The sequence below is a fragment of the Phaethon lepturus genome, unplaced genomic scaffold, assembly GCF_000687285.1.
Source record: "Phaethon lepturus isolate BGI_N335 unplaced genomic scaffold, ASM68728v1 scaffold13883, whole genome shotgun sequence".
Classification (NCBI taxonomy): domain Eukaryota; kingdom Metazoa; phylum Chordata; class Aves; order Phaethontiformes; family Phaethontidae; genus Phaethon; species Phaethon lepturus.
In genome coordinates this window covers 20,223-34,908 of record NW_010531340.1, presented here as the reverse complement: position 1 = coordinate 34,908, position 14,686 = coordinate 20,223, and the positions used below count along the sequence as shown (strand labels likewise).

The 14,686-nt window shown below is 40.0% G+C and overlaps 1 protein-coding gene across 1 annotated transcript in view; it reads left to right on the top strand.

Annotated features, from left to right (window-relative positions):
• Nucleotides 1-14,686, top strand: part of ST8SIA6 (ST8 alpha-N-acetyl-neuraminide alpha-2,8-sialyltransferase 6) — a gene marked incomplete at its 5' end in the record, with an annotated part of 40,835 nt that overhangs the window by 24,550 nt on the left and 1,599 nt on the right. The window contains 4 exons of the mRNA XM_010284523.1: nucleotides 4,182-4,326; nucleotides 6,680-6,792; nucleotides 8,117-8,209; nucleotides 11,188-11,660. Coding sequence (XP_010282825.1) covers nucleotides 4,182-4,326; nucleotides 6,680-6,792; nucleotides 8,117-8,209; nucleotides 11,188-11,656 — 820 coding nt within the window. The remainder of the gene's footprint in view (nucleotides 1-4,181; nucleotides 4,327-6,679; nucleotides 6,793-8,116; nucleotides 8,210-11,187; nucleotides 11,661-14,686) is intronic.

The window sequence follows — 14,686 nt, the reverse complement described above, 5'->3', positions numbered from 1 at the left end:
AGAGGTCAGGCTGACAGGCCTGTAGTTCCCTCGATTCTCTTTCTGGCCCTTCTTGTAGATGGGCGTCACATTGGCAAGCCTCCAGTCTTCTGGGACCTCCCCTGTTAACCAGGACTGCTGATAAATGATGGAGAGTGGCTTGGCAAGCTCCTCCGCCAGCTCCCTCTGTACTCTTGGGTGGATTCAGACTTTCATGATGGTACTTACTCAGTTTTATGAGGTATGTATTACCAGTCTGAATGGTGTAGTCTTTTTGCAGGTACTGATTTTGTTCTTTGCTTGTTACAAGTGAAATTTCCAGATAATGCAGTCAAGTCCCTTTTTGCTTATTTTGGCATAAGAAATATCTGTGGTTGATGATACACCTCAGGATCTAAAAATACCTGTGAGGTCTCACTGCACTTCCAGCTGTTTGCAGGAGAAATGTTGGAGAGAAGGCTTCCTCCAAATAAGAAACCTGTACTCTAGAGGAGATATTTTCCAAACCTAGGGCCCTACAAAACTTGTGTACTTTGACTCCAGCTTCCTTCACTCTGGACTTCTAATGTCATGACTGGATCATAAAAACACTTCGTTCTAGCACAACCCCCAAATCTATCAGCCCCATTAACAGCTGGAACTTAAACCTTCTTACCGTAAGCTACATCCATATTCTTATACATATCTGAGGTGGATGCTCAGCCTGTATAGCAACATCCCATCTTCCAAGAGCTGCCCCCATATCTCAGCATTTTCTCCTGGTCAGGACAACAGGGATCACTTTCTGTCCTTCCAAAGAAAATGCAGAGTTTGTCTTTAAGGTAGTACTGTTTGGTGCTGTTAAGATTCTGACCCTTGTCTCTTAACCTGCCATTGGTTAGGAATTGATTTGTATGTTAGCTTTTAACAATTTCTCTCTCCCCAGATAGAATGATACAGAAGTTAAAATGTTGTCTTGGCTTTACAACACCTTACATATAGCACCTGTTAAAAGAATTGACTTGTACGATGCATGTCATAATGATATGAAGTACATGCTTTTTAGGGTGTCATTACCTCATGACAGAGACCACATATGACATTAATACTATGATGACAGTTGCAGTAATAGATTGCTTGAGCTGACCTGTCTCTACCCTTTCCTCATTGTTTGCTGTCAGTTGTAGAGGTACCATGTGTCACAGCTTGTACAAAATCCTATATGAATAGATTGCTAAATATATTGCCAGTGGGTGTTGCTGTCTGCAGATTACACGTGTTCCCACTGGAGCTCCGTACATGGATGCTTGGGCACAGTGGGATTCTGTGTCATGATTTGATCTAATTAAGAGGTTTCTATTGTTACCTCCAAATTTTTAGCATATATGCTCTCAGATAACATAAGGGTATACATCATTAATCAATCTGTATTCTTGTGTTCTCGCTGCATTTCTGAACTAGCTCGGCTCTGGTTTACTTCCTCAGTGGATCCATAACATTAAACTATTACTTTCTTATTAATTCTGATATCTGTTTTTCTTCCAGACTGTTTCTGCTTTTATTGAAGCACTCGTTCTTGTGGAATGAGTAATAAAAATCAAAAACACATCATCTGTATTAATAAATGTTATCTATCATCAGTTTGCTTTTTCAGGTTCTGGTAGCCATCACAAACAAAACAGCTGTTCTACTAAAGCTAGGCAAGAATATTCTGGCATTATTCCTTCTCTGAATGTCCTGTGGTTGACACAGATAATACTTAGCCCTGCTTCATTTAGCTTTAAGAAAACATTCAAGGAAGTCAAAATTATGGTTTTTGTGATTCCTCATCTCCATGTGATTGTCAAGGAGCAGTGAGGGACTGGCAGCTGGGCCTGTCCCACCCAGAGCCGGGAGCAGGGCAGCCCTGGCCCTGGGCATGGCCACCTCCCTGGGGACGGGATGGGCACAGCTGGAGACTGGCCCTGCTGCAGTGTCACTGGGGCAGGGACTGGTGGTCCCAGGAGGCTGACATGGGGTCCTAGGCTGTGGGCAGGGTGTGGGTGGTCCCAGGGAGTCTGGGCAGGGGTAGTGGGCTTGGTGGTACCCTCAGGGCCTGACAATGACACCTGAATCCTCTTATTACTGCAGTACATATTAAGGTTAGAAAGAGCTGGTTATAGGAAAAAGTGTGCAAGAAAGAAAAGCAAGTGGACTGTAGTCAAGAGTGGGACAATAACATCCAGTGTTCCCAGACCTAATCATTTGACTCTCCTGCCTCGTTGCTCCATTTGTATTTTTCCGTATGTTTAAAGTGGGACACTATATGCCCAGAGTAATTGTTTTCACCACGTGCACACCTCCTGACCCACAAAAGCATAGTCTCAGTTCCATCCCGACCCTTGTACCTCGTGGTTTTCATTGACCGCAGTCCTTCCTGCCCCGTAAGGCTTCAAGCAAGGCAGCGGGAATCAGTGTGCTCAGGGAGTGGAACTCAGTATGTTTTGTAGAAATCTGAACCCTACTGTGTCCTCCCTCAGGAGTATTATTTGCCATTAACATTTCCTGGTAACTCTCCTAGTATGATTATTTCAGATCTGTGCCATCGCAGCGTTCAGTCACTCCCAGTGTTCCTCACACATCTGGAAACTTTGTCTTTGAGGTGTGTCACAGCTCAGTATTCAAAACAGGTTAATATATACCACTGAGCCATCTGACAATTGTAATGGTACTCTTCCCTTTGGTATTTTATGTATGAATCACACCAACCTTCCCAACCTTTTTTCCCCCCATTTTGACCATTATTTCAAGAGAAATGAGATTGGGAGTTAGCCCAGACCTGTTCATTCTCCTCCCTGTCTTCCAGGAAACACAGTCCTTGGGTTCTTCCATATACTAGACTATGCTTCATCTCCATCATAAATAAACTTATATTACTATTAGAATATTTGTTCTGTGTACATTGTTGATAAAGTCAAATGAAGCAACTTCTCTTACCTGTCTTGCCTGATTAAAGTCAGCTCACTTTCAAACAGAATTTGGCCTGTATTCTTTACCTAGTTCCAATGGTTTGGTTTACCATACTCACTGAAAAAGTATGAAATAAAACTTTGCTGTTCTTCTGGCTGTAACTGTAAATATATTTATTTTTATCTTTGCAATTAACCTTCAGTGTTAGGACAGGAATTACTATTTTTTCCCTGCTCTGTTATCTTCTTCAAAATTCCAAGCAATTCTGTTATCAATGAACTTTATTCTCTAAATGGTTAGTAGTTCTCTTAGTATCTCACCTAATGACATAGCTATGTCCTACCAATTGGTAGATAATGGCTGGCCATGAATATTTCAGCCTTACAGTCTGAAAATCAGATCCAGTGGCAGCAGAGAGAACATCGTTCCCTAAAACAAAATGAATTCTAGTGTTTCAGGTTTGATGGGGCTTTTCATTGCATTTCACTGTTAATAATACAGGATGTTTACACACATCATATTTTTATAAGTTTGGAGGTAACAGGAATTGTAAGATGGGTGATAGCCTGCACTTCAACATAAAGTTTAAGTGAATCCCTTGCACTCTTATCTATTTAAGGACTTCTGCTAAGTGTTTTGGGGAGCAGCTAGGCTATCTGTCTCTACCACAAAGATATCAGTCTTCTTTATTTGCAAGTTGTGATGTAATTTATTTAACATCTGTGATACTATGCACAGAAAAACTGTGCTGAACAGTTGCAGAAATGAATTATTAATTAATTGGCTTGCAACCATCTAGCTGTTCACTGACTACTATAGCCAGTACTTCCCATCATCATTCCTTTCATTTCCTTGATTCATTCTTTCTTCAGCCTTCTAGTTTCTTACAATCACTCAATCTATGTTGATTTAAATCACATTGTTAGTTCTTTGGGGACTGAAGTCTGTCAGTGTTTCTATAATAATCTTAGCAATTAATAATAAGGAGAAGGTTGATTACAACTTTTTCTGGATGGGAAAGGGAGGCCAAGAGAGAAAAACAGGATAACAAAAGGAGTTCTTCGTTTCTGAACATTTGCTGTGAAAACAGACTTGGTCTACAAAGCAAGTCAAGGGAAATGAGGGTTCATATAAGGGTTCACCCTCAATAGGGGGTTCATACAGCTGTTTCTTGCTTAGTTAATTAGAACTGGTTTTCATTCATCTAGTTCTCTACCACCACTCTTCTACTTATTTGCCAGTCTTTGAGCATGTTTTGTTTGGGTTTTTTGCAGATCAGAGTTAGGTTCCTGCTGTGATGCAGTTCACAATTTTATTGCTTCTCAAAACAACACCCCACTGGGAAGTAACATGAGTTACGAAGTGGACAGTAAAAAGACCATCCTCATTACAGAGGACATTTTCAAGATGCTGCCTGTGGTAAGAACTGTATCTTTACCTGTTATTATAATTGCAGTATCATATATATTTTGGGTTAGTGATAGAGCTGCTTTATTTGATTCCTCTGGAAGAGACCCTTCACCCCTGTACACACTTCTTCATTCACCTTGTAAGACTTTTTTTTAACCTTCCTCTGCAGTGGTGGAGGCATGAACAGGATATCATAGACCAGGTTGTAGGTAGAGTTGCTACAGAACACAAGTTGCAGCCTGGCTTGGCAGCCACCTGAATTCACAAGTGAATCATCTGAGAACGTTTGCCTTGCTTTTCTCATTTCCATTTTGAAAGGCATTTCAGTCTGGAACAACATTTCATATTCCTTTATTCCCATGCCATTTGCAATGCAGGCTTGGGCATATAACTTATGAAAGCTGTTTTGGTGGTGAACCCAAAACTGAATAGAGTAGAGTAGAGTAGAGTAGAGTAGAGTAGAGTAGAATAGAATAGAATAGAATAGAATAGAATAGAATAGAATAGAACAGAACAGAATAGAACAGAACAGAATAGAATATTTCAGTTGGAAGGGACTTAGAGCAATCATCTAGTCCAACTGCCTGACCAATTCAGGGCTGACCAAAAGTTAAAGCATGGTATTAAGGGCGTTGTCCAAATGCCTCAAACACTGACAGGCCTGGGGCATCGACCACCTCTCTAGGAAGCCTGTTCCAGTGTTTGACCACTTTCTCAGTAAAGAAATGCTTCCTAATGTCCAGTCTGAACCTCCCCTGGCGCAGCTTTGAACCATTCCCATGTGTCCTATCGCTGGATACCAGGGAGAAGAGCTCAACACCTCCCTTTCTACTTCCCCACCTCAGGAAGCTGTAGAGAGCAATGAGGTTGCCCCTCAGCCTCCTTTTCTCGAAACTAGACAAGCCCAAGTCCTTTCCCGCTCCTCATAGGATGTTCCTTCACCAGCTTTGTTGCCCACTGGAGTGGAGCCTGTGCAACCAGAAACACAAGTTGAGTGAAGGAATCAGATTTTGTAGCTCAGGACTTACAATAGACATACAACCTCTGGAGACTAGACAAAGAGGGGCACAGAAATGTGCTTAATTTCTCAAAAGTAAGAGCACATGGGAGCCCTCTTACCATGTCTGGCATTCTTGATTTCTGAGATCCCAGCTACTATGCGTCTAGTCCTTTCTAATGCTGCTGTGAATCACTAAAAACTTCATTGCAATAGAAGTAACAGTAGTTCCAAATTTAAAATGAATGAAAGACGAAAGTAGTATGTTTTATGTGCATATATACTTGCTAAGCTAGACAGAGTTGTCTGGCCTTTGTGATCTCCTACTGTCTTTTCAGAATTGAACAAAATATTTGAACATGTAGTTTTGTAATATATTGCCAGGCAACATGATGTTTGCCACTTTCACCACACTTTTTGCCCTTTCATACAGTGTTTCTTCCTGCTTCTCTTTGGGCAAGGTAATGAGAGAATGAGGAAGGATAATACTTTGTGTAAGCAGGTTTTGACTCAATTTTACAAGTGGGTTTGGTTTCTGCAGTCAAAGTAGCCCAGCTGTTGGCCCCTCTGTTGAATGTCAGTGCTCCCACAGCAGGAGAGGCTGAACAAGATGTAGGAGATGTTTCTGAGACCCTAGGACAACAGCCAACTATATTAATGTCAACTGAAATAGCCAAGAATTTACATTTATTTGCTAGGTTGTGATCTGTGCTGGTTCACAAGTGGATGCACTTAGCTCCCATTCAGCTTCTCCACTGCAAGACAGCAACCTCTAACAAGGAGTAGAGAGGGTGAACAGCCAGAAACAGTAACGTCTTCAGTTAGCCATCACATTCACCATGAGTTAAGCCAGGGCACATGATTATCCTTTACAGCATCTTCAGATTCCCCTAAATTATTTTACATCAACTGTAATTGTGTGATGACAAAGTAATGAGCATTTACAAAGTTACCTTCTATTAGCTGACAAAGTCAATGACTATGTGACAACCCCTAGTCTGTTACAGCGCAACGGAAAATGGGTAAATTCAAACTATCTTCGGTACAAGTTAGTTCCTTAGCTTGTCAAGGATTCAGTCCACTACTAGATAATTTTTGTGTTACGTGTATTTAAAATTTATTAATCCAGTTCTAACAATTCAATGTTATTCCCTCAAAATACTGACGACAGAAGTAGCAGTTCTCAGTCTGTTGGTGCCTCTTTTTGGCTCTTGGCTGCTGAAGCCCGGCAACCCTATCTGCTAAATGGTGAATGCTTTCACTGGGATTTACCAGATTAAACCTGCGAGGACGAATGACTAAAGATGTGAAGAAACAATGAAAAGATTTATAAGTTGTTGGCTGTGTCTTTTTCTTTGTTTGCAGTCCTCTCCTCTTTCAGTCTATCCCTTCAAGACCTGTGCTGTGGTTGGAAATGGAGGCATTCTGAAAAATTCCAGCTGTGGAGCTGAAATCGATCGTTCTGACTTTGTGTTTAGGTAAGAGCTGCTTCATCTTACTGAAGGGTGTCAAATGTTTCTAAAAACTTGACAGGCTTGGAAGCATGCCAATGCCAGTTTGTAGCAATGAGGAAGGATCTTGACAGTTCCTTATTTCTGCCTCCCTAAGGACAGTCCTTCTGCTTTGTAGAGTTCAGAAGGCTGCTTCCTGAGAGAAGACTATATGGATACATGCATGATCTAAGATTGCAAAGATAGCTTGCCAGTGATGTGAAATGTGATTACCAGAGAACCTGAAATTTCTGTTCATTTAACAGAATTCATCCTTTAGGAGAGGGAACTTTTTTTCTTCTCTTTTTTTTTTTTTTTATCAGGAGAAGAGAATAAAGCAAGCCCTGAAACTGAAATAAAAAACCCTTGTATTAAATGTCACATGTTTACCTTTACCTCTAGTTCAACAGAGGGTTTACTTAGCCTTAGGTTGGCTTACTAATGCAGTTACTTAACTGCCCCGGTACTTGTCTCACCTTCTGTTAGGCATCTAAAAAATTAAGCATCTAATTTAAGTAGTTTTTTCAGCTCCCTGCATAGATTGTGGAGAAAACCAGGCATTCTCAGGGCGTAATTTGGCCCACTCTCTCAGTGCATGACTCACACTTTGTAGTTCCACAAGGGAACAGAGTAACGAAGTGAAGATTCGTCTCGCAGTGATGTCCAATCACAGTCTGCTGGATTTTGTTTCCTTTCCTGCTTTTGACTAATATTTGGGCTTTTCAAATTAAAAAAAAAAAAAGTCTTTCCAGTTAGATAACTGTCTTAATAAAAATGAGAAATCTGCATACTAAGATGCTAAACTTACTAAGTGACTGACTTTAAAAAAAATGCTTTCTCTGCCTGTTACAGAAACCACTGTTTCTGCAATTGGGCAAGTTATGCTGTCGTCTCATGGAACAGCTGTCAACAGTGCTGTGCAAGCTGAGGGACTGGTATCAATCAGACTGTTTTTAAAAAGAAAATAATAGAAGACTTTCAGAAGAAATGCATTGTTTAGGCAAGAGGGGCACTATTTCCTAGCAGCGAACATAGGGCACTCATAGACTGTCTCCTTCTGGGATTTTAACTTTGCTTCTGATTTGTGAGATGATTTATGGAAATGAGCTCTCTGTGCCCTATTTTAACCATCTGTACAGTAGATTAAATATTTTTACTAGAAGTGCTGTAAGCCTTATTTAATATTTGTAAAGTGCTTAGAGATCCCTGGGAGCTGATGTGAAAGTGTCATTGCACAAGAAAGGAATTTGCAAATAATAACTGTAAAGCATTTCTGGTGCGCATCTATTTAAGTAATGTTTCTCAATTGCAGGTGTAACCTCCCTCCAACCATGGGAAGCATTAGCAAAGATGTTGGCAATAAAACAAACCTTGTGACTGTTAATCCAAGTATCATTGCTCAGAAGTAAGTACTACTGCAAATCTGTTTCTGTGCAGTGTTGTATAATTGTTTGACATGATTTAGATTTTGTTGGCAATCCATTGGGATACTAGCATAGAGAGCAGTGCATGCGGATTACTTCATTAAGCCGTAGTTCCCATGTAAAATATGTAGCAGTCTAAATGGAAATCTGCTAAACCTGGCCTTTTTTGTAGCAGAAAGGAGTCAGCAATACCCAGATTAGCAAGTGCCTCGGTTGGCATCAGTCCACAATTTATGACAGAGTAAAATCTATGATTGCAAGCCCAAGCCTCTTCTTTCCTCCTCTATGACCCCCAGCATAAGAAAGGAATTGTAGTCATAAATCAGGAAATCTTGGAAATGTGTGTCCGACTCTATCAGTAGGACTATAAGCACATGTTCTTAGGTAGTGTGCTTAAAGGCTATTCTGATGAAGGCTATTTCCTGAATGGAGGCACAATTTCTGTAATCCATTTTCTTAATCCATATGAAAGCTGCTCACACACTTTTTTCTCAGCTAAGTTTTTTTTTTCACCTTCTTGATGAAAAGAAAATCTAATAAGGCCAGGCTGACTAATCTGGCATCTTCAGCAGTCTGGAACTGCAGCTTATCTATGAAAAGGACTGCTGTGGCATGTTATTTACTGCTTACAAATCTTACTGTATCTTATTGTCTGTCATATCTGTATTTGTCAAAGAGACAACATCAGGCAAAGCTTTTTTTTTTCCTTTAAAGGAAGAAGGAAAAAGTACCGTGAGCATAGAAATGACTAACAGTCATTTGTCATTGATTCAAGGATAGAACTTGTTTTTTTGCAGTGAGTACTAACTACCTTGATGCTTACCCAGCCCTTCTTGACTTAAATGAAGATGAATTATTGCTTCTCCAAAAATAGATTTAGCTCATTGGTGTTAGCAGGACTGCACTAGGATATGAGGAAGGAAAACTTTGTCTGGTGATTCAGCATCATTGGTTGGTGACTACTGACCTGATGCACAATTTGTGTGGGCTTGATCAAAGTATTCTGCCATAGCTGCACTAATTTTTTAGCTAAATTAAACCACGGCAGGGTTAATAGGAGTTCACTGAAGGAAATAGGAGCTAAACCTGTGTGAGGATGAAATGAGATTATGAGAGGATTTTAAAAAGTTAATTATTTAAATATTCAGAGAAGCCTGCAAATGCTTTTGAAGGAGGAGCAGGAAGCAACTTTGCACCATTTAGCAGAACTAAGTTTGTTTCTTTTCTCAGAAGACCTATTCTGACTTTATTCACTTTAATTTCTAATTCTGTGTTTGGGTACTGAGTTGGTCTGATGTTATTGTTAAGGTTAATCAGCTTTTGAACTGTGTCTGTCAGGGTGTACAATGTAGGTGAATTCTCTTGGAGGAAGGAAGCACAGTTCTTATGTGTCCTGGTGGAGCTGGGCTACACTGCACCTTACAGTGGCAGAGCTGGAAAGGAAAACAAGATGAGGTTGAGTTGTTCACACTTCTAGCTAAGGAAGAACAGAGGTCCGAATTCTGTCCTGAATGCTCTTTATGTACTTTATACTGAGGAGACATAGAGAAAATTCTTGGAGTAGAGGCCAGAAGTTCACCCTTCAGCCACTCTTCCTAGATGTAGGCTCAGGACTTTCTTGCTTGTTTTGGCTATGTGATTCTTGCATGTGCAGGGGCCTAGGGTCAACAGGAGGGGCTGAGTCTCATTCATTTTGTTTCAAAGTTTGGTGGTAATGGCACTTTTCTGGGAAGCAGGAGCTGTCAGTTTATAGCCTTTCAGGCTGAGGAGGGATGTATCAGTCCTTGCATGTGTTCAGTTTGTACAGCTGATAGAGGTAACTGATACCAGTTATCAGAGGTAACTGATAACTCCTGTGTGAGGGTTTGGGATGGAAATAGCAGTGGCTGCTGACCTCTGTCTTCAAGTGCTGCATGAGAAGAGGGTTTGAACCCATTCAAGTTGTGAAGAGAAATGAAGACAAGTTTTCCAGTTTCTGCTGGAGCCATTTGTGGAAAGTGGGCTCTGGCAGCCCTTAAAATGTGAAAATACACTGCTTTGATAGACAACTACCTACAAAAGAGGACTCAGTGCTTTGAATTCCAAAGGGCGTGCAAGCACCATGTGTCAGGTGATTCAGACAACTCAGCTCTATAGAGGAGACAAGTTGAGTGATCTCTTTGTACCTTGTATTGCTTCTTGGATAACTCCAGAAGTTCACTATTCGGTATTTAGGAGCACGGAATTATCCAATGGTGAGAAATAATTCTCTTTGCTGGTTGTTGGGGAATCAAAGCATCTGACGATAAATCCTCTTCATTTGCAAAGTTAGTTCTCTAAGTCATTACAGATCTCCATGTGTTCCCTTCGTAGCTGAAGGAGACGAATAGACATGCTTATATTTTAATCTATTTTAAAAGTACATCAAAAGCAGCTAAGACGCTGAAAAACTTGAGCAAGCACTAATCTTTAACACTCCAAGACTGCTCACATGCACACTTGTATTTCCACACAGGCAGACACCCAGATTTTGAAGAGAGGTTATTGTATACCTATTGATGGAAGAAACACATTTCACAAATACATGCGCTACATATCATAGTGCGTGTATTTTTAAACAAAGAAAGTATAAATATGAATTTTTTTTTGCATTCTCTTTGAAATTTCTTGAATCGATTGATTCTGTAAACAGGTCCTGATCTCATTAGCAGTGAATTTGATCTGCATGAGTAGATCCCATGTTGACAGTTCAGTCCTATGAAGTGTGTTCTTATTATACAATAAAGCCAGATTTTCATAACTGCACATATGACAACATCTACCAGATTGGTATAAATTTGCAATGTAGACATACTGAACTGGTGCAGCAGAGTTCGTAACTCATATATGCAAGTGCAGTTGTGCAGTTGTGCTGTTTTGGTAATAATTATATCCATAGTACATTCCATTCACTCATTTCCTAAAATGTTGTACTTTGCAGATACAACAAACTAAATGAAAAGAAGACAGAATTTCTGGAGAACATTGCAGTCTATGGAGATGCTTTCCTTTTATTGCCAGCATTTTCCTTCAGAAGCAACACAGCCACTTCTTTTAAAGTATATCACACTCTGCGAGAGTTCAAAGCAACACAAAGGGCAATATTTTTTCACCCCACCTATCTGAAAAGTCTTGCCCAGTTCTGGAGAACTAAAGGTGTGAAAGCCTACCGGTTGTCGTCTGGTTTTATGATCACTAGTGCTGCTCTTGAGCTGTGTGAGAATGTGAAGCTGTATGGCTTCTGGCCTTTCTCAAAATCCACAGAGAAGATGCCGATCAGCCACCACTATTATGACAACCAGCTGCCTAAACCAGGCTTCCATGCAATGCCCAAAGAATACAACCAGATCCTTCAGCTTCATGGCAAAGGTATTCTGAAGTTGCAGTTTGGTAAATGTGAATCAAACTAAAAAGGTGGGTCACATTCTTGCCACATAAAGTGTCTTTATTTAAGTAATGTGTCAAGGAAAAACAGTGTGGGTCTGTTCTTCCTTAGAGAGACATTTCTACCTTACAGTCAGTGAAAGCTGTGTTCATAAATAAGTGAAAGGTTTGAGTTTTCTGAACAAACATAATGTACCACAGAGCCGAGAAATGTTTTCTAATTGTGAACTTTAGATGAGGAGCATAGCTAAATACACATTATCACCATAATTCACAGTCAGTCAATAGTGTCTCCTCATTTCAGATACATGCCTCTACCAACCTATGTTTGGTATCAGTTCCCATGAACTGGCCTCCTTTGTGAATTGCTTTAATAAAGGCAGTTACATACTATGATCTACAAGAGGAGACACCTAATCCTGGCACAGCCTTTCCAGATACATACAGAGGCCAAAGTAAGGATTAAGATTGCCCCATGAAGGAGTAGCATGCATATGCGCCATTGTTCCCTCTTGTTAGGTAAAGATGAGTTTAGAGCGGTACACTCCCGCAGCCCTGGCCTGCGAAACAGCTTGAGGACAGCAGTGAGGAAGCTGCCATACACTACACCAGATCTTGCTGAGGATTTTGCCTTGAGGCAGCTCAGAATTGGGGAGTTACAAATATAGGATGAGGTGTCATTCCCTCTTTTCTGTCCTTTCTAATTGACCCATGCCTCTTGCACCTCTGCCCTCTGTGGTGCCTCAGAGAAATGCAGCACAGTCTGGCCTCTGACCTTGAGCCAATTTATCGTGTACAGATTACAGATGACTTTGAAAAGATTTGTCTGCGTGTTTTCAATCTTAATTTGGCCCGTTGACAAAATAAGACCTGTTTGTATGTCTTCTTCATCTTTTAAGCTAACTCAGAAATTCCTCAGCTCACAATAGTGTTGTCAGATTTACCTTTCACAGAACTCTCTTTTTCCAAGGTGTTCAAGTTAATATAACAATAAGTGAAATGTATGGTAGAACTACCATTGTCTACAATATGCTTTAATTGAACTGATGTAATCTCACTACTGTATTACTCAAGTTAAATAAAATAAGCATCATCTTGTTCAAGCCAGAAATTTTAAGTTCAAAAGCTAAAGTCTTTTCTTCTGGCTAGGTTCTGAAATGTATTTGAAAATACCCTAGAAAAACACCCATAGAAAACATGCTATCAAAGATACATTCATACTTGGTTCATCATCAGAGACTGCTATGTTTTAAACTAGCAGATTGCTAATATGAAGAAGGCACAATTTTATTCAATTTCAGTGTATTTGAAGACATAGAAAAATAAATTGCTTTCATCTTTTATTAGAATAATATAAAACATGTGAGAAGGGACCTAGAAGCTAGTGAATCCATTCTTCTAGTCCATGGCAGGAGATTACCTAGGAGGAGCTGTATGTGTATACAGTTTCATGTGGCTAAGGTATGCTTTTCTGCTTGTAAAAAGTTGCAGCATATTGGAAAGGTTAAGAAATACATTATGTATTTTTCTCAGTGGCTAAGCTGTTTAGACTCTGCAGTTTCCATTGTATTTATTCTCCCATAATACAAATCGCTGGAGACATACCATATAATTTTAATTGTAGTAACTACATCAGCTAAGAAAATGAAAGGCAGCTCTTTATGAATATTTAATCTAGAGATAAGCAGATAGAAGCCACAAAATTGTTTAAGCATCTGTATGAGTTAATTAAACCCTGTCCATGCTTGACAGACTGAAAATCATTTCTGTGGCCAAATTTGCAAAATAAGATGTAAGGAAAAAACCAACCGGAAGGCTAAGTTGTGCTGCCCTAAGATTTTTTCTCAACTATGTTAATCACTTACATTTACAAAGAGAAAAGTTAGCCCTTTAAAACCAAAGAAATTAAATGCTTTCAGTATGAGCTACCATCCTGCTACCACATTATCAACTATTAGAGATAATTGAAATTCTATAATGAGTATATTTCACTGAAAATGACCTTTTCTAAAAATTGAACAATCTCCTTTCTCTTTTCAGTTTCCCTTTTATGTTCTTCTCCCTGCTATGTGCTCTTCCCTGTTAGTGGGTAGCTGAAGGTTCCTTACACCACTGGGTGCCCACAGAAGTCTCGGGCAGAACTTCCCTCACACATTACTGGGTCACAGAGGTTTGCTGCTGTAAATAAGAAGTGAAGGAAGCTGCTCTATTGCTGCAAGCACCTATATTGCAAGCAGGTAGCAGGTTCTGGAACAGTATAGGGAGGGCATAACTGCATCCCAGTGAATCTTTTTGTCAGTACTGCTCCTAAACACCATCCTTGCCATTGTAAAGGTGAACTTTTCTTATTGAATAGAGAGAATTGTCAGATATGGGAGCCCTGTAGAGCTGGTGCTGAACAATGGGGGAAACTCTGCCTTAATATCCACTTCTGCACATTTATGATTATGCTCAACAGACATGTACATGTCTTTGCTGCAGCTGGTAAAATGGAAAATGAGACATCAGCAAAATCTTGAAATGCAATTAAAAAAATTATCTTTATTATATTGTATTAAATTACCAAATAATTTTTGCTATGGCCCTGCAGATGAAGGAAGTCTTGTTTGTTCATTGGTTTAACCTGATAAGCCTGAAGGGCATGTCATTAGCTTCAAGTAAACATAGGTTCAAGGAGGGGAAATGGCCTGTTTCGTATTTAAAAATAGACAGAAAAATATGATTAGAAAAATTGTCAGATGATAAATTAATTAATCAGACTGGTGAAAATTTGATTGCCCAGAAGCCTGGTTAAAATGCAAATTTTGTCTGACCAAGAATCCGTCACGTTTTCTGTTTGCTGAGAAAGAGACAGCAGGGAAGATGAGTATGTGTTGCTTTGACATACAGCACAGTAACATTAAGCAGCTGCCGAGAGGAGTCAGTCAACAGAAAAAAACGTAGAAAGAAAGAATGAAACTGAGACTCCCTGAGCCGAGGAAGAGAATAGTGCTCAGTCGTCCGAGCAGAAGGACTGAAGGAGGAGAGCTTGAGCAGAGGTGTGCTGGTGGCTAGGG